The sequence below is a fragment of the Astyanax mexicanus genome, chromosome 14 (assembly GCF_023375975.1).
Source record: "Astyanax mexicanus isolate ESR-SI-001 chromosome 14, AstMex3_surface, whole genome shotgun sequence".
NCBI lineage: Eukaryota > Metazoa > Chordata > Actinopteri > Characiformes > Acestrorhamphidae > Astyanax > Astyanax mexicanus.
The window spans coordinates 18,609,670-18,635,867 of record NC_064421.1 but is presented as its reverse complement, the minus strand read 5'-3'; the positions used below and the strand labels follow the sequence as shown (position 1 = coordinate 18,635,867).

General features: G+C 39.9%; 1 protein-coding gene across 1 annotated transcript; it reads right to left on the bottom strand.

The window, feature by feature from the left end:
- Window positions 1–4,505: 4,505 nt before the first annotated feature.
- dact1 (dishevelled-binding antagonist of beta-catenin 1) lies at window positions 4,506–11,627 on the bottom strand. Its single transcript, XM_007251913.4, has 4 exons — window positions 11,087–11,627; window positions 8,575–8,704; window positions 7,662–7,817; window positions 4,506–7,059 (listed from the first exon to the last, which is right to left on the bottom strand). The coding sequence occupies exons 1-4, from the start codon at window positions 11,378–11,380 to the stop codon at window positions 5,183–5,185; spliced, it is 2,457 nt and encodes an 818-aa protein (XP_007251975.3). The 5' UTR covers window positions 11,381–11,627; the 3' UTR covers window positions 4,506–5,182.
- Between the last annotated feature and the right edge of the window lie 14,571 nt (window positions 11,628–26,198).

Below are 26,198 nucleotides of genomic sequence, written 5' to 3'. Positions count from 1 at the left end.
TTTAAATACCTTGTGCAAACAGCTCGTTATGCTTTGATTCTTCTTCCTGCTGCTCTGATGGAAAGTTGTTTGGTGTGTACTGGCCAAGGAGTAACACAGTAGCAGAGTAGTTAAAACTTCTTTTTGATCTGTAGATAAAAAGTGAACATCTCTAAACTAAAAATATTTCTAGTCAAAAATAACTACACAAACTTGTGAAGGAACTTTCCTAAAATTTGTGCAACTTATCCCCACATTGAGTCTACATGCTAGCATTTAGCTGTTTAGCCTGCTAACAGCTTTAGACTTGATAGCTAGTTAGCTAGTTTATCCATATCAGAAAATGGTCTTAACCAAACACTTACTTTACATACTAACATTTAGCCCGCTAAGAAACTGCCTCTCTAGACTAGGTAGCTAGTTAGCTAGGTTAACTGTAGCATCTCCAGTCCTTACTCAATTTCCATGCTAGCATTTTGCCACACTCAGGTTCTATGCTAGCATTTAGCCCGCTAACAAACTAACGTTACATCTCTAGACAAGATAGCTAATTAACTATATCAGCCCCAGTCCTTATCCACACACTGAGAGCCTCCACGCTACCATTTAGCTGTCTAGCCTGCTAACAAACTGACTGTTTAGACTAGTTAGCTAGGTTATTAATTTCAGCCAAAGGTCTAAACCAAACACCCACTTTCCATACTAGCATTTAGCTGTCTAGCCCGCTAACAAACTGTCTCTTTAGACTAGTTAGCTAGGTTATTTATTTCAGCCAAAGGTCTTAACCAAACACCCACTTTCATATTAGCATTTAGCAGTTTAGCCCGCTAACAAACTGCATCTCCAGACTAGACAGCTACATAGCTGGCTTAGCCATATCGCCACAGGCCTTACCTACACACCCAGTTTCCTTACTAACATTTATCTGTTTAGCCCGCTAAGAAAACTGCCTTTCCAGACTAAATAGCTAGTTAGTTAGCTAGGTCAGCTTACTACATCAGCCCGAATCCTCATCCACACACTGAGCCCCCACGCTAGCATTTAGCTGTCTAGCCGGCTAAAAAAATGACTCTTTAGATTAGTAAACTAGGTTATTCATTTCAGCCAAAGGTCTAAACCAAACACCAACTTTCCATACTAGCGTTTAGCAGTTTAGCATGCTAACAAACTGCCTCTCCAGATTAAACAGCTACATAGCTAGCTTAGCCATATCGCCTTAACTACACACCCAGTTTCCACAGTAACATTTAGCTGATTAGCCTGCTAAGAAAACTGCCTAAATAGCTAGTTAGTTAGCTAGGTAAGCTTACTATATCAGACCCAGTCCTCATCCACACACTGAGCCCCCACATTTAGCTATTTAGCCCGCTAGCAAACTGCCTCTCTTGACTATGTAGCTAGGTCAGCTAACTATATCAGCCCTAGTCCTTATCCACACACTAGCATTTAGCTGCTTAGCCAGAAAACTGTCTCTCAGTACAAGATAGCTAGTTAGGTTAGCTATATCACCCCCAGTCTTTATCCACACACTGAGCCTCTACATTCATATCTACCAACTACACTTTCAATAAACATAAAAATATTTAGAAATAAATATAATAATTGTTTATAATCATTGTTTTGCATTTTATGTCAAATCTTAAGCATTATTTTATTTGAGCCAGAATAACTTTATACAGTGAATCTTTTCTGATTTTAGGAAACGAAGCCAAAACATCTGCAGTTCATGTACTATACTGTACACACTGGTGATGATTAAAATAGAAAGAATAATGTCATGAACAGTATTGGGACTCCAGTTCAAATAGAAAAATTAAGTCCAACACTAACTATGCTGGATAAATAAATCACATCCATTTTACGCTGACTTCAGGCTTATCAAACAAAACGTTGTACATAGTATCAGTTAAAGCCTTCGACACAACACCATCACTAAATTCCTAGTTGTAGCTCTGTCTTTTTAAGATAAAGCAGATTAACATTTTAGAATCTACTGGAATTATACACTGGATCTGGACAGTTTAAAAGGAGAACAATAAAATGGGAAAATGGATGGGGCTGTTTTGTTATTAAACATAAAGGGATGGGCAGAGAAACACATCATACTGCAACCAACCAGCTGAGGCTTCCATGGTTTTCACAATTTTATTAAAAAGACGTTATTTGTATATACTGTATGCTATTAAACAAAGCTCTCATCGGTGCTTATCACTCAGACACTGGCAGACTGTATTTTTCCTACACAGCAGTGCTGCACTTGTACATTAACAAACATAAATTAATGAGAGAGCAATTACGGTAAAAGCCACAAAAATGAAAACTACTTTGGAGTGACGTTTATGTTGTCAGCTGAACTTCACCTGAACTCTTTACAAAGAACATGGTGAAATGTGGTGTATTTGTAATTGCATAACACACAGACTGTTCTTTTACACTTAAGAGCATTAACCCTTGTTTCACTTCAATTGAATAACTTACATTTAATAGAACTTTTTACATTGAGCAATGGCTAATTCCTAATTGCCATTATGTGCAAACAGTAATTTACTGTAGCTCTAACTCCTGTAACATCTGACCATTATAGTGTTTCTATAAGTTAAGTGCATTAAACTAAACTGACTTCAGATGAGTTTACCTTCATACAATTAAATTCTCAAAATCCACCAAATATGTTTAATATTAAGGGGTGTTTCTAGTAATTTTCATGAGTGGTCCTCTTCATTGTTCAGTTTCTGACAGTGGACAATTTAAGGTCTGCACAGAAGACGTTAGTGTGGATGAAATGCTGGTGTCTGGGTGTGATAAAAGCCCATAAACTCACTAAGTGTCTGAGAGGAGTGAATTCCACCCTTCTCTTTTGGCCCAGCTGCAGTAATCCAAACAGGCATGCTCCTCTTTTAAAAGCCAGATGCTTTCCAGACCATCCCTGCTCCAGTCAGAACAGAGCAGGAAAATTCCTCATCCAGTATGACCGCTACAGAACTGAGCCAACCGGAGAAAGGTCAGAAACTCATGTAAGGACAATGTTCATGTGCTCAACACGTTTACATGTCAGTGCCTGCCACAAGACCCATACTTAGCAATGTACAAACAGGGTGGTTTCAATTTCAGCCCAAGAGATCCTGTAGACTGCAAAGAAGAATTTTATTTAAATTTAACACACACAGTGCTGCTCAAAGGATAACCAATAAGTGGTGAAATCAAACAACTGTGTTACAGCAGGAAAAACCTAGAAATGTGTAAGACAGGAGTCCCCACTATTGCACTAAAATACTGTAAGCAAATGTTAGTTTTTTTCCTTCAGAATTTTGTATTCCCAGAGAAGTTGTGTAAAATGTTCCATTCTAGAGAACTGTTCCCAGTGGTGGTGATATACACCAGACCTATAAGGAGTTTAATCTCATTAAAAGCTATTTGTGTACACACTTCACAAACAAACGTATTGAGACATCGGTGTTTTCCTTGTTTTCCTTTAACTAAGGGTATTAAAAAAAACCTTCATCCTGTATTTGTTGGGAGTTTCTATCTTTAATGTACAAAAAAAAAAACATTTCTACTAGTTTTCTAAAACTTTCTATTTTGGGGCATTGCTGTGAGGATTTAATTGCATTTAGCAACAAGATCTTTAGCAACAAGATCATTAGTGAGCTCAGAAAGTTAAATGATAACCCCCACCCCTTCATCCCAAATTGATTGAATGTAAACCCAGTTTCAATGCTCCACAGCCCATTGCTGGGTAGTTTTATACTACTCTAGCCCAATTCCTTTCATTAAGCACGGTGGCAATAGGTTCATGTTTATCTGCTCCAGAAATTTCTATTCTAATTGCAATACTTCTCTACAGGGTCTAGAGCACTGTGTGTGCACTCGCAGATCTGTGTCAGCAATTAGTGCAACTTAAATTATTTGATATAGCTATGGCTGATAGATTTGTTCATGCAGGGTATTGTAGGAAACATTTTCAGATTTACCACTACTTTACCATCATCAATGGTGAGATTGTACATTTTTCTAGAATGAAAATTAACCATTTCACACAACATCACTGAATTTTGCAATAAACTAAACTGTACATTTTAGTTTTCTAGTAATTAGCAAGTGGATAAACTATGGTGGTGATTGGGTGTAATGAAGTTTATGTTTTCTGGTTCCAAGCTTGATGTATATGTTTCTTTATAAATTGTTAGATTTATACTATGTACAGTATACTACACAGATTGGATTTAGATACTGTTTTTCGGTAGAACCTTTGCTAGCCTACTGAATCAGTTTCTATATCAGAAAGTCAGTCAAAACCCACTTATACAATGGTCACTAAGCTTGGACCTGGAGGCAAACTGTTCAACACATTTTAGTGCTTTTCCTGCCCCAAGCACACCATACACAACTAATTAACTCATTAACTAGCCCTTAATGAGTTTCAGTGGGTGTGTCAAAGCAGGAACAACATTAAATATGCAGGGCAGTGGAGCCTGACTGCCATTAGAGCAGAGCTTTATATTCCCAAAAATAACAACATACATTTTTATTTTAGTTTCAAAGGCAACATTTAATAAAGCATAAAAAATGTACGACACCATAAATGAACATTGACATTCTATTTACAACAATTGCAATTTACAACTAATAGGCATTGACCACAAGGTAAATAATAACGCAGTTGCTCATGCATATTTTTGTGCATATAACAAAAGCCCTATGTCATCAGCAGATGAACTTGCCCACATATCGTATACTTTTTTGATAGACTCAGTCTATCACTCTGTCTCACATCCTTTTCTTCTCTTTAGGAACAACTGAATCAGTTGAATCATACTTTCTAATCTATTCCATGTATGACTAACCAAATATATTAAGCTTTAAATATTTTATTTAGAAAATTAAACCATGACTATTGATTGCATTTACATAGCACTTGCTATGTGAATGTATCACAGAATAAAATGAATTTTAAATAAATATGGCTACAGAAAATTACACAATGGGGCTACTTGGATGTGTCTCAATTGTTTAACATTTGTTTTAAGGGACTCTGAAAGTGCAGGGGAGTGAGTTCACTAGACAAATGCTCCTAGTGAAAGATCTCCTCAATGTGACTCAGGCGAGTTTTGAGCCATGTGGCTGAGGCACTTAATTGGGTGAGTACTGAGAGCAGCCAATTTGATTGGCTGTATCCCAGTCGACCCACTGTCCCTTGAGTCTCTCACACTGTGGTCATGAGTTTTAAAGAGCCTGATCGGAAGCGTAGGATCTTCTTTTTTAAGTTGTGGGAGGCTTTGATTTTGACAAAGGCCTTGGCCTGTGCCGAGGTCATTTCACGGGTCAGGGTGGACCCTGCAGATGCCTGACCCAATTGGGGCCAGTTGACCCCGGCACTGCCCTCTGAGTCACTGGTAGTGCTGCTCTCTGCCACAAACTCTGCCTCGCTAGCGCTCGACTCACTGTCCCCAAAACAATTAGTAGTGTAGTTACTGCGCTCATCTTCACTAGTGTCCAAGATGGTAGAGTGAAAGAGAGAAGCACACTCAGCAGAATACTCAGAGTCACTGCCCACATAGGCATAAGGGCTGGTAAAATGTGCGTTGGAAGGGAGATACATGGCTGATATGTGGCCCATGATCTCCCTTTTGTGCCTGCGGTGAGCTCTCCTGATGGCTTCATCATAAGTTACTTCTGGGATGCCCCGTAGCCTACGGTGGTAGTCATTGCGCTTGTACTTGGGTTTGGCTAGGACAGCTTCATGATGTCTGTGGTGGCCATGGTGTCTTTGGGAAGATGACCTGCCGGTTGAGGAGCTGTTCTTCTCCAGGATACGTCCTTCAGGGATCGCAGCTGGGATTCTTTTGGCTTTACAAGAGGTCCTCTTGGAAGCTTTGTGAGAATGACCAAAGTCATCCACTGGTCGAGATCTCCTGGATGTTGTGCGATGATGCCTGTCCCGACCTGATTCTGAAACAGGCTCGGTAGCATGGGTTTTAGGTTTGGTGCTCTTGACCTTGACGATCTTGATGTTCTTGGTGCCACCTTTCCGAAGTTTAACATTCTGCTCCTCAGCAGAGATGTAAAGAGCACTAACCATTTGTCCACCCTCGTCCTGACTCTGAGAGGAAGATCCAAGACTTATGAGCTCTGGGGCAGGCCGCTCTGCTTTAGCAGAACTGGCTGCTGGTGCCTGGACTTTAGAATTCCTTTTAGGAGTGCCTGCTTTCAGCGTCTGTGCTGATTTACTGTCTTCCACTGCAGGGTAATAAGAATGCTTGTTAAGTTTAGGGGAAGAGACTGCATTAGGGCTGCCCAATTCCTGGCAATCCTTAGAAACAACAGCTAATGGCTGGGTTTTATTGGCCCCAGATCCTCTCTTCTTTAAGAGACTATTAGTGTTCATGTCACTGTTGATTAAGTATCCATTAGATGCTTGGCTTTGAGAATAAGACACTCCATTCTCAACAAGATCTCCCTTGGACTCAACAGACCACTGTCTTTGTGGTGACGCTGTGTTGGGGTCAGTGCTAGATGCTGCGGCTGCCTGCAAACTGGTCTGCCAGTTAGGTTTGAGTTCAGAAGTCCATGGCAGGGTCTGTCCAGCAGCAGAAGGTCGGACACAGAGACTAGCTTGCCGTAAGACACTCTTGGAAGGGTCCGTGTTTATGCTTGTTCTTGGCTTATTGGTCCTCATTGGCTGTGCTCTTCTCTGAAGAAGTCCAAAGATATAACTGTCCAGCTTTTTGTTGAGGGGTGTTTGAGAAGCAGGCCAAGAGCTACTCTGGGGTCCAAGGGAATGCTCTGGTTTTTGATTTTCACCAGGGATGTCTCCAGACTTGGACAGTGAACCGTCCTCTTTAAGATGGCTGACCATAGACTGAAAGAAGATGGGGCTCTGTACGGCCACTGCATGGAGAGGGCTGGGATAGCGGTACACGTCATTGCCATTCTTAGCTATTAGGTCACAGTGATACTTAGACAGGCTATCACAGGGTCCATCTGGAGAAGGAGAGTAGGGAGCAGACAGGGATCTACGAACTGTTCCCAAACTGGAGTCTTCACACTGCTCTTCACACTCTGTGCACACACCCAGTTCATCTGCAGAGTAGAATAGAGACTGTTGGCATACTGAACAGGAAGACAGTGCAAAGTCTATTAACACATAGCATTGCTAATGTGGTGGTTTGGTAAATATTCCACCCCAAACCACTTCACCTTCTACACAGTATATAAATACTTTGTTTCTATGGTTGTTTCTATGGGAGCATTAAATACCCTGAGCCAAAGTGTTGCACTAAGTGGGTGGTTGATTAGCTTTGACGTGCAAATGAACCTTTTGTCTTCTTGGTTTATCAGAGGTGTGGCAGGGAAGCATTTGCAGAGCTGTGAAACTGTTTCTGTCTCTGTGTTTAAGTTTTCTCTTACCCTGGCCTTCTCTGTTTGCACAGTACTGCATTTAATTGTCTAAAATAACTTTCTGCTAATGGTATCAACACAAGTAAAAGCAGATGGTCTGTTGCTCAAATAAATGCTTCCATCTTATGCCATAAAAAAGACTTAGCGCACAAACAAGACTACATATTGAGATATATAGTGCTATATGTATACACAACTATTAAACAGTGCATTGTTTCAGCTAATTAATGTCCACATTCTATGTGTTCAGTCCAAATATCCATTAAACTAAAGTGGGCTCTCACCTGCAGACTTAGGCTGTCCCTCAGAGGCGCATAGTGAGGTGTCAAGGGGGGCACACAGGCAGGTGCTGGAACGACAGCTGGACAAACACTCACTGAAGACAGAGTTGGAGGAATTGGAGAGAGAACCCGAAGCGCCATCACTTAAGTCGTAAAAGCCTACAATGAGAGAAAAATGAAGAAAATTAGCATTTTCCAAGAAAACAAAAAAAACAAGCCATCTAAAAAGAGGCCTTCATTTTGACCTGCAATATACTATAAATCTGCACTACATTGTACCAAGGTCAGCTTACATAAAAGCTGAAAGCTACTTTTCAATATAAAGCAGCTAATTGTGCCTTAAAGACACAGGTAATCTCTCTACCTATTTAGAGCAGTTAAAAGAAAAAATGTTTTACAATGGTGACATTCACTAAGAAGTATGCATACACATGTGCAATCAATTTCTACTTTATACACACTTCATGCAACAAAAAGTGTAGTCAGCCCCAGCACTAAAATGACCTCTCGTATTTGGAATGTAAACTAACTCAGCTGGGTAGGCGGCTAGCACAGGGTGCAGATTGTTCATGTTACCAAATTAGTGCTTAAACAGAGCGGCTAAGCAGTCTCCAACCGAGATTAGGCCTGGCAGGCACACATGTTGCTACTGGCATTTCTGGGTTCACAAACAATTATATAACTTGATTACAGCTTGTGATTATGGGTTAGTGTTAAAGGCATGAGAATCAAGACAATCAAAATTACTGATTTGACAGGCCCCTATACTGTATGTTGTGTAATGATCTGTACTTTATCCTTCCTGTACGACAAAACGCCTTGCCTCTAACTTAATCTTTTATACATGAACTATTTCCAAAGCCTTCAAAGCTGTCTAAAGCCCCAAGCCCGCCACCATTCCCTGGCCAACACCAACCTGAGCTGGGACGGCTGTCGGTCTCCACGTGGTCATGCGAAGTCTCCGTGTCCAGGCGCAGGTCACTGATCTGTCTGTCCAGCTCCTGGAGTTGACTGATCAAACCAACATCTCGCCTCCGCAGGCAGTTCTACAGGAGAAGAACAAGGCATTGAGGTCAGAACTGCTGCTGTTCCATAGCAGTAGAGATTTAAGCCACACAATACGTGGGGATAACCAGCTATTGTTTTTAGTGTTCTGGTATTCAGGCTATTGATCAAGAAGGTTTTTGTCTCAGTTCTTTCAGGTAATCAGTCCCCTTAACAATTTAAATCCATTTCCCACAGTTGTCTGAGCCTTGGCGGCCTAGAGGTACGGATCAGACAAGTGTAATAGACTAAATTAGAGTCACGACTGTTGGGAGGGGGGGACCATTCGGCTTAAAGCACGCCACTTATGTGGAATGGGACGCATCTGACAACACCCGGATCATGTGCTGCATTCTGAATTAAGTGTGGTGAAACGGCAGGCCGAGGGAAGGGTGGCCCCTCAAAGCAGACATGCGTAACTTCAAATGGGCCATAGTCAGTGGTGCATTATCTACTGCACATTTGAACTGCTGTTTGCTGACAGGAGCACTGGAGATTCCAGTGCTATATGGAGCTGCAGAATGGTGCTTCCTCTGCTGCAGACTGGCAGGCAATAAAAAGCATGTAGCCCTGACAGGCAGGCGCTCTGTGATTTATGGGCTCTGGCTCTCAGCACGTCGAACTGTGCCGGCCATTTTTACACAGAGTCCATTTGCAGACCGGGCCAACAGTTATTTTAAAACAGCACTAAATTAACCCTAGGCAATGCTGATAGGCTGAGTCATAGATTAGGAATAACATGTTTGCTCTTTGCATAGGTAAAGGTTGCTAATGTATAGCCAATGTACTGCTTTGTTGGCTATGGGTGACAAAAAATACTTTTGCTTTTTTCTGTTTAGGTAAGCAACACTTTGGGTTGAGTTCTGTGAGTTAATTACCCCCACTGCCCAAGTACCATTTTATAACAAGCAAACAAACAAACAAGAATGACTCAGTCATGTTAAACTGAAGCTATCCAAGCTTCGATACATTTACATACCATGATAACACAGTGATAGGACAGTGTCTTTATTAAAGCATTAATTCACTCAGATCAGAGCTGATTGTTAATTATTATAGATTATAATTTTGCCACGTTTTGCCACTGCATACATTAAACAGCCTAAATATTTTTTTTTGCTTTACAAACCTATTGTTGTCAAATAATCAGTGCATATATGTATTTTTTTCTATTATTGTTGTCTATTATGTGTGAACAGCACTGGGATTCCTATTTAATATTGATTAATTCTGTGCAATGCCAATACAGGAATCTCTGTATGTAACTGGAGTCTCACTGGGACTGGGAGCTGCTGTTGGAAAAGTTCTGTCTCTGGTCTATTGTAAGCCCTCACAAATCTGCTCCAGGCGGCTCGACCCCCCTGGAGAACAAATCCGTACATTTCCTATTCAGGAAGTTGAATTTAAATAACATTAAGTAGTGACTACAGCGCCATCCTGTCTTCTAACGATCGCATTAAACAGTCAGCTCCTCTTCCTTTTCTACAGCCTCTCTCTCTCTTTCTCCACTTCATTAATTCACCTCCACGCAGTATCTCAGTGCTGAACACAGGTCAATACTTTCATTAAAAGTACAGAAAGAAAAGTGGGTGTGTTTTAGTTGGTTTCTATCAGGTACGCATTATCAGACTGGGCTTTTTTGTGCGGCTGCAGCTAATTCCAGTTTCTCGTCACACAGCTATTATTTGTCCTAATTTGGTGCTGAACTGCAGTCAGGGGATGAATGAAGTCCAGCGGATTGCGTGCGTGTGTGTGTTATGTGGTTCAGCTCGCTGCGGCCCAGTAAATGAGGATTAAGGGGAAAAACTGAATTTTAAGGAAACACAGGGGAGATCTCTCTTTCCTTCTCTCTCTCTCATACACACATTACAAAACATATCTGAGAAAGACAGGTAAAATAATAGGGTAAAAGAGGGAGTAAATAATAGAATTGAGAGAGCGAGAGAAAGAGAGAGGGAGAAGTAAAATAATAGGGAGAGAGAAATAGATAAGAGGGAGAGAGAGGTAAAATAATATATGACAGTGTAGAATAGTATTGAAAGAGAGAGTAAATGGAATTAAAAGATAAAGAGACATGTAAAATAATAGGAGAGAGTATAGAATAGAAAGAGGGACCTGGTTAAATTAGTGGAAGACAGTATAGAAGTATAGAAAAGAATTGTAAGAAAGAGAAAGAAAGAGAGAATAATAGGAGAGTGTATAGAATAAAATAGAAAGAGAGACAAATAGGGCTAAATTAATAGGAGAAATTATAGAATAGAATTCAAAGAGATAGATAAAATAATAGGCAGTATAGAATATAGTAGACAGAGAGACAGGGGGTGAAGAAGACAGAAACCAACACGCATTTACAGACATACACACACACACTTGGTTGTACGCACCAGCTGCTTCCTCAGTAATAAAATGTTCTCCTCGAGAAGTTTCTCCTCCTTGTTGAGGTAGCTCTCTTCTTCCCCGCTCGCGCTGGCGCTCGCGCTGCCTCTGTCCTCGCGGTCCGTGAGCGCGCCGCGCACGAGCCCCTCCTGCCTGTGTCTCAGGTACTCGAGCTCGCCGAGCCCCGCGAGCGCAGCCTCCAGGCGGTCCCGCGTCCGCGTGCGCTCCCCTTCCTCCCGGCCCTCCGCGCGCTCTCGGGGTTCACGCAGCGCCGCGAGCATCTCGGCCAGCGGCGCCTTCATCACAGACAGCCGCCCCCTCTAACGGAGCCTCAGACTGCACCACGGAGACCACCGACACCGCCGCTCACACACTCACATGGTCCAGTCCGCTCACCGGGGCGCTGAAGTAGCTCCAAAAATCCACACAGCTGAGAAAACAACTCCCACAATAACTTCAGAAAAGTTCAAAAAGTGTCCAAAATCAGAGATTCCTACAGGACAGCTCTGAGAGAGAGTCCCGCTGCAGAAAACAGCACGCAGAAGAGGAGGATATTAGAGGTGTGCCAAAAAATCGATTCACATAAGAATCTTGATTCTCATTTACTACGATTCAGAATCGATTTAAAATGTCCCAAAATCGATTCTAAGGTCCAATCCCATGTCTTCCCTTGGCCCTACCCCTCACGGTAAGTTCACACTGCAGCGGCACGAAGCGTTTTTCGCTCCGCCTCCCACTGCCCAAAGCGACCGTGGCCGCTGCAGTTTGTACTTACCGTCAGACACACACAGAGCGTAGGTGTATGAGAATCACCGGTAAGATGGCAGAACAAGCACTATATTACCTTAGATTAACGTGTAGTTTCAATGTTTTATGGCAGAATGCTTCATAACAAGCATAAAAAAGATCGCTAGTAGTTAGTTTCAGTAACTGTTAGCTAGCTAACTAGCTAACTTTCCAGTTCCACCTTAAATAACGCTACAGGTGGCAGCGGGCTGCAGCATTTAAGGCGGAACGGAAAAATAACAATAAGCTAATCAGAGCTAATTTCAGCTCCTCATCACAGAGGAATTAAGGAATGGACAATATGAATTAATTTCTCCACCTCCTGCCCCCTTTCTGAAGAAATACAACCACCTTAAATTAACTAGTTAATCAGCAGCTGCTCCTGAACTTTAGCGCTCCACTGCTATCATCACATCAGCCCAGCAGCGTCACCTACACACCACCGCTAGTAGCCTGGTAATAAAGCAGTGTTATTTATTATTTATTTATTGTTCATTAACGTCATTGTGATATCCCAGTGATTCCTCTGTCACTGAGGACCCACATTCCTGCACATTTTATTGTTTTTGTAACACATTACTTGCTCCAGGACCAGTGTATATTATGGAGGGTTTTTTTTCAATAAGATTCATAAGCCAGAAGCAGAAATTTTTATAATTCAAATCGTTTTGAATCAAAAATCGATTTTGAATCGAATCGTGGCCCCCAAAATCGGAATCGAATCGAATCGTGAGATAGTAATCGATTCCCACCCCTAGAGGATATCCAGTCTGGAGTGAAAGAATAAAGGAGGAGGTGATGGAGGAGTAAAGCTAGTGTAGAACAGATAGATAGATAGAGAGAGAGGGGCTGCTGGGCTGTGTGGAGCTGCAGGTTTGCTGCTCTGTGCTGCTGCTGCTCTCGGTATAATCTTAAACTGCAGGGCTGAGGCGTTAAAGCGCCCCCCTCACACGGAGCCACCCAGAGCCCTAGCGCCCGCCGGATTAAAGCCACGCCCACCCCAGGGAGAGGGAGCGAGAGAGAGAGAGAGAGAGAGAGACAGGAAAAGAGAGACACACAGAGACAGACAGAGGAAAAAATGAGAGAGAGACACCAATCATTTAGCTTCAATATAATCTACACAGATATCCAACCAGTCAATTACAATGATTGTGAATGTCTAATTAACCTTAGTGAACTGTTTATGTATATGTAAACTGTTTATGTATGCATTGATGTTAACTGATAAATATTTTTTTAATTAATCAATAAATTCATTAATTAATGATTTGATGTTTTGGCAACACTGTAATTAATTATGGTCATGCCAATAAAGTTTTTAATTGAATTGAATTGAATGGAGAGAGACAGAGAGAGAGAGAGAGAGAGAGACAGAGAGACAGAAGGAGAGAAACACGCAGAAACCGAGAGAGACAGATAGAAAGAGAGACACGCACAGAGACAGAAAGACAGACACACACAGAAACCGAGAGACACAGAGACAGAAAGAGAGAAACACAGAGACAGAGAGAGAGAGAGATCAGAAAAACAAGCGAGCAGAAAAATCAGATGTACTATTTAACCCTAACCAAAATGATAAAAACAAAAAGAAAACCTCCAAAGCCAAGATGTAGGTCGTTTTACATAGCCTATATCCTCCATCCAGCACCAGACTCAGATATATTTACTTATAATCCTGCACATATTAATTAATGGTGTATGTGCAATTAATGTAGTATATGCAAAATCATGTGAGTGGGTGTGTCCCTACTGATCCTGCAAATAGCCGCATTTTTAACATGATTGCAAATAAGGCTGACTGTAAATCAAGACAGGAGGGAGAATTACTGCCCTCTACTGTTCAACAAAAGCCTGTGGATCAACAGTGGTATTTGTGTTTAATTGTTTTTCTTCTTATACAAACAGCATATTAATGCTAAACAAATTGTATATTCATTAATGCATACATTTTAATATTTAAATTTAAAACTTGTGTGGAACTGTATATATACAAACAAATATATGTCAAAAGTATAGGGACAGACTTTGAAGTGTTACATTAGGCTCACATGGCTTAGGAAACATGATGAGGATGCACACAATTTTAGGCAAGTAGGGTTAAATTTATGGCTGATTGTTAAAAATGTATGTCCAAACCATTACCATCTAATCAAAACATTGTAATGCCAGTTTTCTTTCAATACCATGTAAGAATTCAATCACTTGCATATTAATAAAAATGTTACAAAACCACTTAAAATGCTTAATCTTGTTTCATTAACATGTGGCACAGGACCAAAAAAACCTAGTGCACAGTTGTTCCTAAAATGTTCTTGACTTGTAGGCCCGCATGCAACTGTAGACATGCGAGAGGCATGTTTATCATGCAGTCTGACGGCTGGATTTGAAAAACATATGCATGTACTCTCTAGGCCTGCGCTGGCACATTAAGCGCACAGCTGCCCCTAATACCACCAGCACATGGAGGAGTGAGAGACTGGAGCCACATATCTCAAACAGCTAATTAGACAAAGCAACTGACAAGTCCAAGCAGACAGCAAGCCAGCTACTCCCATCTGTGGAATCGGTGAGATGAAACATTCAGCAGAATTAAAACATTAAATGTGTCCGTCATTTTCAGTTTTTCATGACACTTTCTTGGCTTAAAGGTGCCTAGAAGTGCATTTACTTTGGGTTGTTATTTAATGTATAAATAGTGAGTATGTAGTGAGTAAGCAACATTATTTGGTTTTATAAAACAAATGTTCAGATGTTGTTTAACAAGCCTATTTACAACCATGTTATTTTGCCTCAGTATGAATCACATTTATTTTCCAATACTCTTCAAATCCAAAAGGTTTCAGTACTTTTGTTATGTTGCATCCTCTCAGCGTAATGTGTTGTGAGCAAGCTGAAATGCTTGTAGTTGTCACACCTGCACCTTTAAGATCAGCCTCACCGGAGTACTAATAAGCTGACTCCGCCTCTCCCACACACCTGGGGGACATCAGCTTATTACTAGGACTATATATACTGGTACATTTACTGAGTCTAGTTGCCAGATATTGCCACACTAGTGTCTTATAGAGCGGTTTAATTCTGTGATTTGTTATTTCTGTTTTTTGATCCTTGCCTTGTCGGTGTTTTTTGGATTGCGATTTTGCCTTACGTTTTGGATTAATAAAGCCTGCCTGCATTTGCATCCAAACCACCTTGGTTGGTTTTTACAGTAGTAAATATACTTTCACAGTAAAGAACTGTCTTAACTGCAGTGGCACACTTTTAACGAAAATAAAGTATTATACAAGAAACAACAAATATGAGAACATAAGTTCACAATATGTGAATAACATGTTTGCATAAAAATACAGTATAATACAAATAAATAAAATAAATACAAAATTTGCTTTTGTTATTTTGGAAACATTTTTGCATTAAAATTGTTGATACATACAAAATATTAGGACATAGTTTATGCAAACAGTTCAGTTTCTTTCTAAATTAACTGTATATGTGCACATCTGAGTCAGCAACTTTAGACAGCTGAATGCAATGCATTCCTTAAATGGTGGTGTCCACAAAGATTTGGACATATAGTGTAAAAACAGCACATCTATGCAGTTTCTTTAAATAAAAGTCATGTACTCTAATCTATAAAGAAACGTACTAATCTGAGTTTAATTAGCTGCTCAGAAAACACATCACCAAACATATATGGATAAATTCCCCTTAATTTAATTTCATTCCAGTTTCATTTCAAATCATCAATGACCAATTTATATTCAAAGTAATTGCAATTTCACGCAGAATAAGAGAGTCACTTGATTTGGAGAAAAGAAGGCATTCACAAAGCCAAATCCAAATTATGCTGGAAACAGCCTCTGGCTTTGTGTCTGCATGTGAATTAGAATAATTTGGTTGCTTTTGCATCATTGATGGATGGGCTCATTTCTGCACGAGGCCTTGCAGCTCGGCGGCTAATTAAAAGCAACCGCACCTCTGAAGCCTCTGTCCATCAAACCCAGCAAATGCTTCTGTCAACTGTGTTTGATTTGAGGCAAGGAGACGCAGCACTGAGGAGAAGAGCAATATGAGGCGAGCACAAAGCTAATCTCTCTCTCTAAACATGACAGGGATTAAGGAAATGGGATCCACCGTCACTTCTATGAGGAACAGATGTTTGCAAAACAGCTGCTGACCCTTCACAAACATCCCTGAATGAAACATTAGCCTGGGTCTAATGGTCACGCTCAAAAACGCACTTTTTTGCAGACATACAAATAGACAGTGCAGACACATAGACCGTAGGAGAGTCACTTCAGGGCAGTGTCTAACTGTAACTGAGTTATGAATGTTGTGTGCCCCGCAGGGTTTGTGGTGCTGAACAGGAAGTGACCTGAGGTAAACACACTGCATAATTGGATCAAAGCAGGAGCTCATTGTAGCGTCCTAATCAAATCTCTGAGGCAAACAGGATAAAGGCCATCTATGAACAAGTTCCCAGTGTACATCAGACTGCAGCAGTGTCAGGTTTCTAGGTGATGCCAGAAACATAAGGTGTTTTATAAGAGTATAAGCAGTACGCAAACACTACTGACAGACCAGCATCACCGCTATAGATCAGTCTTAAAAAATACATGCGAAATGGTACTTTTTGACCTAACATAGCTCTGCCGATTGGTAGAGATAGCACAATCAGGTTAAGAGTTAAGACTCAAGTGTGCTCTAAAAAAACAGTTGTACAGAAGTTTAAGGGTTAAAATTATTATCTAATATTTTCTCCATCATAAAATTGAAGTGGCAGTCCGTATTATTTTTTTTTTCTATACTGAACGCAAAAGCATTTCTGAGTGGAGAAGGGACAAAAAATAGTGTTTAATGGTATCAGTGTGCTGGAATGACCGTCCCTGCTAAGCCTAATATATTCATTGTAAAAACTGGAGTTCTTCTGGCCACGTCACGCGTCTTTACGTACTTACGTCACATGTACAGCCTCTGAAAGAGGGGGAACAATGGAGACTTCAGAAGGGTAAACTCAGAGTTCAGTTTCTCATTCACTCATAGTAAAAACAAAGAAACGAAGGAGTGAGTTTCTGACTGACTAACCTGGAATCGGAGTCATCTGCTTTAAAAGAAGACGGCATCACACCCGCCCAGTTTAAAAATATTCTTCCTACAATGTTCTAACATTGTAACGATTCTACATAGAACCACAGTCCTTAACATACAACCCATTTTAAAGGGTGTATAATATATCTGGGTTATAATAAAACAGGAACAATGTACTATGTATTATAGTACAGCAAATGGTAATGCACTGGAGAGCCATTAGCATACCATATACATACTAATCTCTGTTTGATTCATTGGCCGTTTCTCACTATCAAGAATGTGAAGAATGAACCTCTGTACATGAAAAAACAAATGTGTAACATTAGCGTGCAAGAACAAACCTTCAAGGACATGAGAGCAGAGAATGCATCTATACGAGTTTGAGATGTTTTCGCTATAACCAGACGCCCTGACAAAGTGAGAACAGACATTATGTCAACTGTTCTTTGTCGTTTGAACAAATGTTTGCCAATTATATTGACATTTTCTCAGCTGATGTCTGTTTTTTAAAGCGTATATGCATGTATTGTTTGCATAGAGAAGTACATTTACAGAGTCTGTCTTACCTCTTCTTAACACTTCATTCCTTCATGTTGGCAGGTCATCAAGTCATGTATGCGTGGTACAAAACATTTCCTGTGAAATTGAATTTGGTAAGTTTTAAATAATATTATTTAAGACCACATCTGTTTAGAAGAATATGTACTCCAAATCAGAGGACACTGGGGCAGTAGGAAAAAGGGAAATAAGTACAAAAAAGCACCACACTGATTCTTACATTTACTTTGATTTTTATTTACATTTATTTTTGCAGACAATTTCATTTTTATTTGTTATTATTCACCCATTGCTACATTTCAGACATGGAGCACATTTTAAAAAAGTTGGTATGGGGCAATTTAGATCTAGTAATGTGGTAAAAACAGATGATAACAGATGATTGTAATCATGATTTGGTACAAAAGCAGTATCCAGAAAAGGCAAGTCTTGGAGAACCAAAGAAGGTTAAGAATCTCCTGTTTTAACAAATGCATGAGAGAATTCTTTAAATAAAGATGAAAGGAGTTCCGTTTAAAGTGCATAATATCTTGACATCTTTACATAATATCGAGGAATCTTGAGAAATTACAGCATATAAAGGGCCTGAGCTAAACAACCATGGTCTCCAATCCTTTTTCCTGATGTACTTTTGTTCCAGCTGGAAGGAATATACTGTACAGAGAACCCCCAACCTGGCTTGTGCTCTGGGTCTGAGAAGATCATCTAACTGTGTCTCTTCTGTGGTTTTCCAATTGTATCCTTCCTCTACAGATTTGATGTGTTTCGCTAGGCAGCATTTAATGGCAATTGTTCTGCCAAACAAATCTAATTCTACCTACCAGAACAGTGAGCTCCTCAACCAGGGGGATCTCAGCCTCTTAGGCTGCTTCACAATGGGTCCCACGCTGGATGATACATTTTTCCGGTCAGGTTGTAAGGAGCAGTAAAGCCACTAACCGCTATTTCCCTGTGAAGTGAGTAGTATCAGCCTGTGGCCTGCTCCTATCCCCAGCTAGCACTGCTGGAGTAGCATTAGCATTACCAGCTAACCGCGCTAGCTCTTTCCCCATTTAGAGGCGAGTATATCAGCCTGTAGCCTGCTGTTATCCCCGGCTAGCACTGCTGGAGTAGCATTGGCATTACCCGTTAACCGCGCTCACTATTTCCTCTTTTAGAGGGGTGAAATATTGGCCTGTAGCCTGCTCCTAACTCCAACTAGCACCGCTGGAGCGGTTAGCCGCTAATGCTGATGCTTCAGCCTTCTCCAGTGCTGGAGAAATTCGGCAATCTAAGCTTACTTAAACAAAACAAAAGTGCTTTACTCACCCAAATAAACAGTTTTCAGAAGAGAATTCTGTGTAGATTAACAGCCAGCACTCGTTTGACTTTAAAAGGGAGTTTTTTTTTGTTTACGTAGCTTAGCTTTACTTAAGTTAGATAGCTACCCCCCACCCCACCGCCATCCAGCAGTGAGACCTGCTGAAGTTCCTTATTTTGTTTCTTAAAATGCACCTTATAATCCATGCCTTATGTATGAAAATAGACCAGAAATTAGAGGTTCATTGATATTGCGCCTTATAATACAGTGGCCCTTTAAGTGTGAAAATACGGCATAATCAACATATTTTTGTAATTTTGAGGCAAGAAAGTTGTTATAAAGCATATAAATCACAGTGCTCTTTTATATTGATTGTGTTCATACCTTCAGTGAGCAGCCAAGAAGAACCAGCACTTAATTATTGTTTATTATTCCTAAAATGAAAACTGAATTTCATATATTTTCAGTGGTCGAGGCTTGGCTTTGTTATCACTTTTGTTGGATTTTTACATTACGGCTCAAGAATAGGCTTTTGTGTTTAGAATTGAACTCGGTCCCACATTGTGCGTTCAATACAGAGATGCACACAGTGGGTGTCAAGGCTGAATCAATCTGAGCTTTGTGATTGTAATGTGAAAGGCACGGCCATTCTTTTCACCACACACTGTGAGAAAGGCAAGTCTGTGCGCTCTCACCACCAGCCTGGGGACCCACAGTCAAATACAAGGCCAAAGCTGTGCTCATGACTTTAACAAGTTCTCCAGTGAGCTGATGCAACAGCAGCGCTCTGAAGAAGTCCTCACAATGAAGTACAGCAAGAAGATTCATCAATAAGTGTGTGAATGATGGTCACACAGGCTCGTTAACATGGTGCTCAGACCTGCAACAACACAGTGCAGCTTAGTTCCAGTACATTAAACCTTGTGGAGCTTATCCACCAGAATCTTCCTGAAAATATTCTTTCATTTGTTTTTAACAGTACGTTTAAGTTGCAGAATTCTGTACAGCTACACTCTAATAATGATGGATCCATTTGTCCCTATAAAGAATCATTGGTAAACATCAGAATTAGAGGTAGGCGATATTACAAAAAAAGATAAGTTAACTAATTAGATATCTAAAAACTGCTATTTAAATAGTATTCCATACTAAGCCAGTGATTTTATTCAAACTGTTTTGCATTTTATCCCATTTAGCAGGACTAATTACACTCTTTAAAATCAAATGTGCAGTTGTTCACTGTTTTTTAATCATTTCCACAATATCCTTAAAAAACTATGCTGTATATCATGATAGAATTTAAGAAATAAGAAAATAAGTTTTCTAAAGAATGCTGGGTAAACAAGACCCAATGTTATGTAGCAACTCTAAACAAACACTGCTGCAAAACATTGCTTAAGAATAAGCTAAGCAGGGTCTTTGCAAAGATGTGTAGTTTGTCCAAAAATGTATTTGTATGTTTTATTAACAGTGAACAAAAAATGCCAAAAAACATCTGGCATGGTGACACTTTCATCAATATTTAATACTCCTCCACAAAACATTAAATGCCAGTCTGCCAGACGCACAGATCCTATCTTTCTCTTCTTGCAGACTTGCTCGCTTTGTTCCTCTGGTTACCAGGCTGAAGAAAGAAAGTGTGTGGGCGAAGACTTGCCATGTCAGAAGCAATCAGACACAGTTCTCCCTGCTAATTAACTACTCTCTCGTGACTCGAGCTGGAAAATCAGACCAGCATGCCCACTGGCTGTAACCAGGTTCACCATGGTGGTCACGTTTGGTGTGCTGTGTGCTGGTGTGTGTGTGTGTATGTGTGCGCTGATGTTATGATTGCTGCACTGCTTTAATTGCACTGTGGAATGATTTACAGAATTGCCTAAAAAGCAGCCTAATGATTATTTTTACGATCATGAGTAAATCTTAAATGATCAGAAAGAGGAGAAATAGGAGAATTGTGCTAAAATGAATGTCCAATATACAGTACCAGTCAAGGTTTAAGCCAAGTAACGATTTTCTTTTTTATTTTCTATTATTTTTTACATTGTAGATTAATATTAAAGACATCAAAACAATTAAGGGACACACATAGAATTACATAGTAAACAAAAAAGTCTTTGTTCTTCACAATCCCCTGATCTATACCCAGCTGACAGGGTGATTTGGGATGAGCTGTAAATGATGCTGAGAAAACTATTCCAGGTGACTCTGAAGACACTGAGATTAAAATACCAAGAGTGTGCAGATCTGTCCTCAAAGCTAAATGTGGCAACTTTTTTTTGGCTTTAATGCCTTCAATAAGACATTTACAAAAAAGAAAGCGAACACAATGGATTTTCTTTTTAATTGTACTGTATTTTCCCCAAAACATTTTTATTCTAAGTAGCTGCAAGCTTTTTCTTATTGGTCCATTTTCCATTGGTATTTTCCTACACCTAAATGAACAGTGAAGTGTGATTTAATAAGACAATGATTAAGTTCAATGAACAGCAACACATTTTCACAGTTTCTAAAAGAAATAAATACGGGGAAATATGGAATAATACATTAAAGGGATTACAGTATTAATCAGCTGAAATGTTAACATGACATCAAAGGGAAAGGAAATCAGGCAAAGTATTACACTGACGTCATATGACCCAAGTTTGTAAATCCGCAGTAGCACCGCACACAATAGCCCAGTACACACCGCCCTGCAGGAACACAGTGAGGAAAGGACTCCAGAGCTAAGCTGCTTGTGGTCACAGCCTCATCTAACTGTCGTTATTCCAGTGATCTCGACTTGCGCACTCGTACGGCCTCTTACCACACAAATTCTCCATTTTCATAATACACACTTATGAAATCCAAAGAGCTGTGTCCTGGCACTTTCCAGCGTCTGAGATCGGACCAAAAGGCCTCTTCAAATAACATAAAAGGAACAAAGATGGAGAACGTGGCCTAATGGAAATTTCTGAAATAGAGGGGGCAATGCTTCAGCTACCATGAGCTATAGTGCAGATGAGGCCCCTCTGGACCCACACACACACACACACACACACACACAGCATTAGCCATGCTAGTCAGGTGGTCCTAGAGTGCCTCCTAACTGTCAGGGTGTTGGTCATTAAGAGTATTAATGGTTGAGTAATGCGGGTCTGCACAATGCCAAATTAGCTCCTGCCTCATAGCCCCCTCTCAAAAGCCTCTCCATACACATTCAGTCCCCAAGGCCTGCCTGCACTCATCACAACACACATTCACAAACACGTACACACACATCTACAGCATAATTCAGTATGCAAATACATAACACATATATATCTTTGCAACCTCCATGTAGTTGATATTTCTAAATAAGCATCATACCCCAAACGTTTTTTAACCGTCCTAGTCCAGCACAGAACCAACTGAAAGACTCCAGTCCAAACCAACAACCTGACCACGCAGATTTCATCAAAAATTCCAAGTTATCAGTTGAGAGTTAAATAGCAAATACATAGAATTTGTTTGTTTAACTGTTTTCAGTGAGTATGGTATTAACAGAAAAAGAAAAGAGCAATAAAACTCAATGTCTACAAGATGTATTGGATGTTACTGACATTGTTTTGGAGCAGCCACATTGGGTGTAGTCTATTGTTGTGCTAATTTAGAGCCATGAAACCCATCACAACAAAAAGAGAAAGTCAAGAGCCGTGTCCGAAACTGTGTCCTATTCACTATACAGGGAAAAACACAGGTCAGCACTTTCAGCGCAGTCTAAAAATCCCACAAACGCAGCACAATAAGGAGTGTGCAAGTGATAATGGACATGTGATACCTAAAAAAAAAAAAAAACAATAAACATTATCGCCAAACAATCTGCTGAGCTCACATACATAACATAAAATCATTCACTAGATTTACTGCTGAGTTTAAATCTGTTACCTATAATTGTGCTCTATATATAGTGATCTGAGTTTTCATTAGTCGGAATAATGATTAGGCACAGTTTTTAGCGCAGCTTTGCTTGAAATTGCGCTCCATTTTAATATTATAAAAAAACATACTAATAAAAATGCCTTTTGAAGAAAAAAAAAAATCAAAAACAAAGAACTATTTTCCCTAATCTGGTCATTTCACTATTTTTCATACAATTCTACTATTGGTGGCAAAACTATTGCATCTATAAACCAGTTCTGCATTTGGGACAATAACTAGCAAACCAGTTACACTTATGGCCCTTTTTCACCACAAATGCCTACAGTACTTAACTCTATTCATCTATACTCACTTTTTGGTACCTGTTACCTGGTTTATTTTCAATACTACAGCTTTAGGTTGGAGATACAGCTGGGTATGTCACAGCTCTTGCTGGATTCTTTCATCAACCACTAAGCAAAGGAACATTTGTACCAATTCAAAAGCACACATGTTAATTTCACAAGCTAAATCAATTTTACATAAGTACAGTTCGCAAGACATGTGCATTGCATTGAGTAGACTCTCTGGCCAGTCTACCCTCTGCAAGGTTTACAGTTTACACATCAATTCAGTCCTTAGTCAACTCACTTGGAACCAGAAGCGAACAGCTTCTAAAGAAGTACTGATTTCAGGTGGCAGGTACCAAAATGTTGATATCATGCAGTAAAAAAAAGCACCATTTTAAAAATATCTTCTTAGCTACAGTGTAAAATCTAGTTTAGTGCCACTGCATTTGATCAATCCAATAATATGATCTGAAAGGGACAAGTAGTGAAAGGTTTACACAAACCACAGGAGTATGTCTGATTTACTGAGCCATTAAAAATGTCTTCATTGCTTCTTTAAACAGACAGCCATAAAAATGGCCAGGCTGAGGCTGCTGTCATTGTTTCAGTGGGTGGGTGTAGTGCTGAGTTATGCTGTCTATGCACTATAATAGGAAAATAAAGCAGGAGGGAAATAAAGAGAAAGGAGGAGTGTCAGGCCTTCTACAGATTCAAATAATCTAAAATGACACCGAATGGATCCACAGCCTCATTATGTATCATTTAAGGCTACTGAAAGGACCTGGCAGTTTCAAATGACAGTATTCTCACACCATCTGTCTGAGAAAGAATTCACACTGTAACACTGTTCCACTCTCATTTTCACTTTCCACATCATTAACACCCTTTTCTCCTCCACCCCTTTAATGGTGTGAAACCCTGCTTGTCGTTTCTGGAAGCGAGCACTGAAACCTCAGAAGAATTAGCATGACTCACCCCAAAGCACATCACTGACTGGTACTCCTCATAGACTGACCAGTCCTTTGTGTCTCACCTCTGTAGTACCCTAGCTACCACAGCATAACAGCTCAGTCTCCTGGGCCGGAATCTGCTCCCACTGCCATTCGTGTGGGATTAAGGGTCGGAAAAAAGTGACCTGTCTGTTTGAGAGACAATGTCTGGTGGCTTGTTTGCACATTCAGTGGAAAACAACCCCACTGGGTTTCCACAGCCTGATTAAGAGTAGAGACCTACTGTATCAACCTTTTTCAGAAATGTGATAAGTAAACATGCAATCTATATAAGCTTTTCTGAAGAAATGGTATGGAACAGGGGTCGGCAGTGGCCTGCAAGCATTAAACATCTGGTCCTTGAGGTAGTTTGAACTATAATGAACAATAATAATAAAAATAAATAAAAAAATAAAATGTTTTTAGTGAGCTTTTATTTGAATTTCTCCCATGTCTCTGTCACTCTTAGCGTGACTTTAGTTTCCGGCCGTTTTCGTTCTTCCGCCTGTTCTGGGGCAGCGATAGTAAATTGGACCACGACCCTGATGACACGGGTGAGTTTTTTTTTCTTTATTCTTGAGTTTACCTGCTTTGAGATCAAATGCTCTGCAATTGGGTTCAACAACCATCTGGGCTGGATAGCTACTAGTCTGTAGTCTGTAGCACTCCATCCCATTACACTTCATTTTCCAAAACAGATTTTTTTTGTGGCCTGCCATGTAATGGCTTGGAAAATGTCTGGCCCACGGCCAAATTTTAGTTGCCAACCCCTGGTGTAGAAGAAATACTTTCACTTACCCGAAGAAATTAATGGAACTTCACAGAACTTTTGTAAATTAGGTATATGTGTTCACAAATGGTTTAGTGATGCCAAATGGTTAAATGACTGTGCTTGTAGCAAATATGTGAAGCATTTATCATATAATTGCAGCATTAATGCAGAAAAGTATACTGAGACCTTAGAGCAACATTTGGTCGGTTTAATTTGACATTTTAAGGGATGACCATGCATTTTTTAACAAGACAATGCAAATCCACATGCTGCACACAATACAAAGGCATGGCTACAGAAAAAAAGGGTACAGGTGCAGGATGGAATAGGCTGCCTGCAGTTCTGACACGTCCTCATTAGAGAATGTGTGCAGAGTGTAATGATGCTTTATCAATTTAAATTTCTTCCCCCTCACACATCTCTGTAACAAACAGTCATTTAATATCCAACAAAATAACATTTAAATGATTGTGTAATTGCTTAATTTTCATTAAATGAAAAGTTTTTCAACTTGCTAATCACTTGTTTAAAAAAAATAGAAAATGAGAGCAAAAATAATAATAAATAAAATAATAATAATAAAATAAATGAAACGCAGTGATTCTAAAATGTACTCTTATTTCAGTGCAGACAGTATGTTTACATTTATATTAATTCATTCCTGACAGTAAAATTTTTACCATTTAGTATAGTATAGTCCAGTACCTGTAACCTTTTTTTCTGGAGCCATGGCATTGTAATTTGTGAAGCATGTGGTTTTGCACTGTCTTATTAAAAAAAGCATGGATATCCCTTGAAAAATATCACCTTAAAGGGGACACATGTTGATCTAAGACCTAAATGTACTTTTCTGCATTAATGCTACAATTACAGAAATCTACTGACACACCCCCAAACACCATGACAGACCCTGGGTTTTGGACTTGCTGTTGATAACAGTCTGTTTGGTCTGTTTTTTATCTTTGGTCCTATGCTCATGATGCCAGTTTCCTCCAAACAGCTCTGGAATACTGATTCTTTTGCTGGGTTCAGGTCAAGACGTTGAATAAATTACTGCAAAACATTCATTTTGTTTGTTTCAGCCAATTTTCTGACAGGGGATTAATAGGTCAGGTCTGTTTATAGCCTGACTCTGCCCAGTTGGTGAAATTTGGATTTGATAGATGACCTGATTAGAGAAACAATATGAGAACAGATGAGGATTTGTTTTCTGTTTTGCATCATCCGATTATGTTTCAGTTCCAGCACATGGACAGGAGAGTATTCATGATTCCTTCAGTAAAAACAACCAACAAGCTGTCCGGGTCCTAAGGCAACTGGACATCCTCTCACTGTCTCAATGCCACTACAGCATTTTTAAATGTTGGTATTTTATTACATTGCATATCTCAGTGGTTT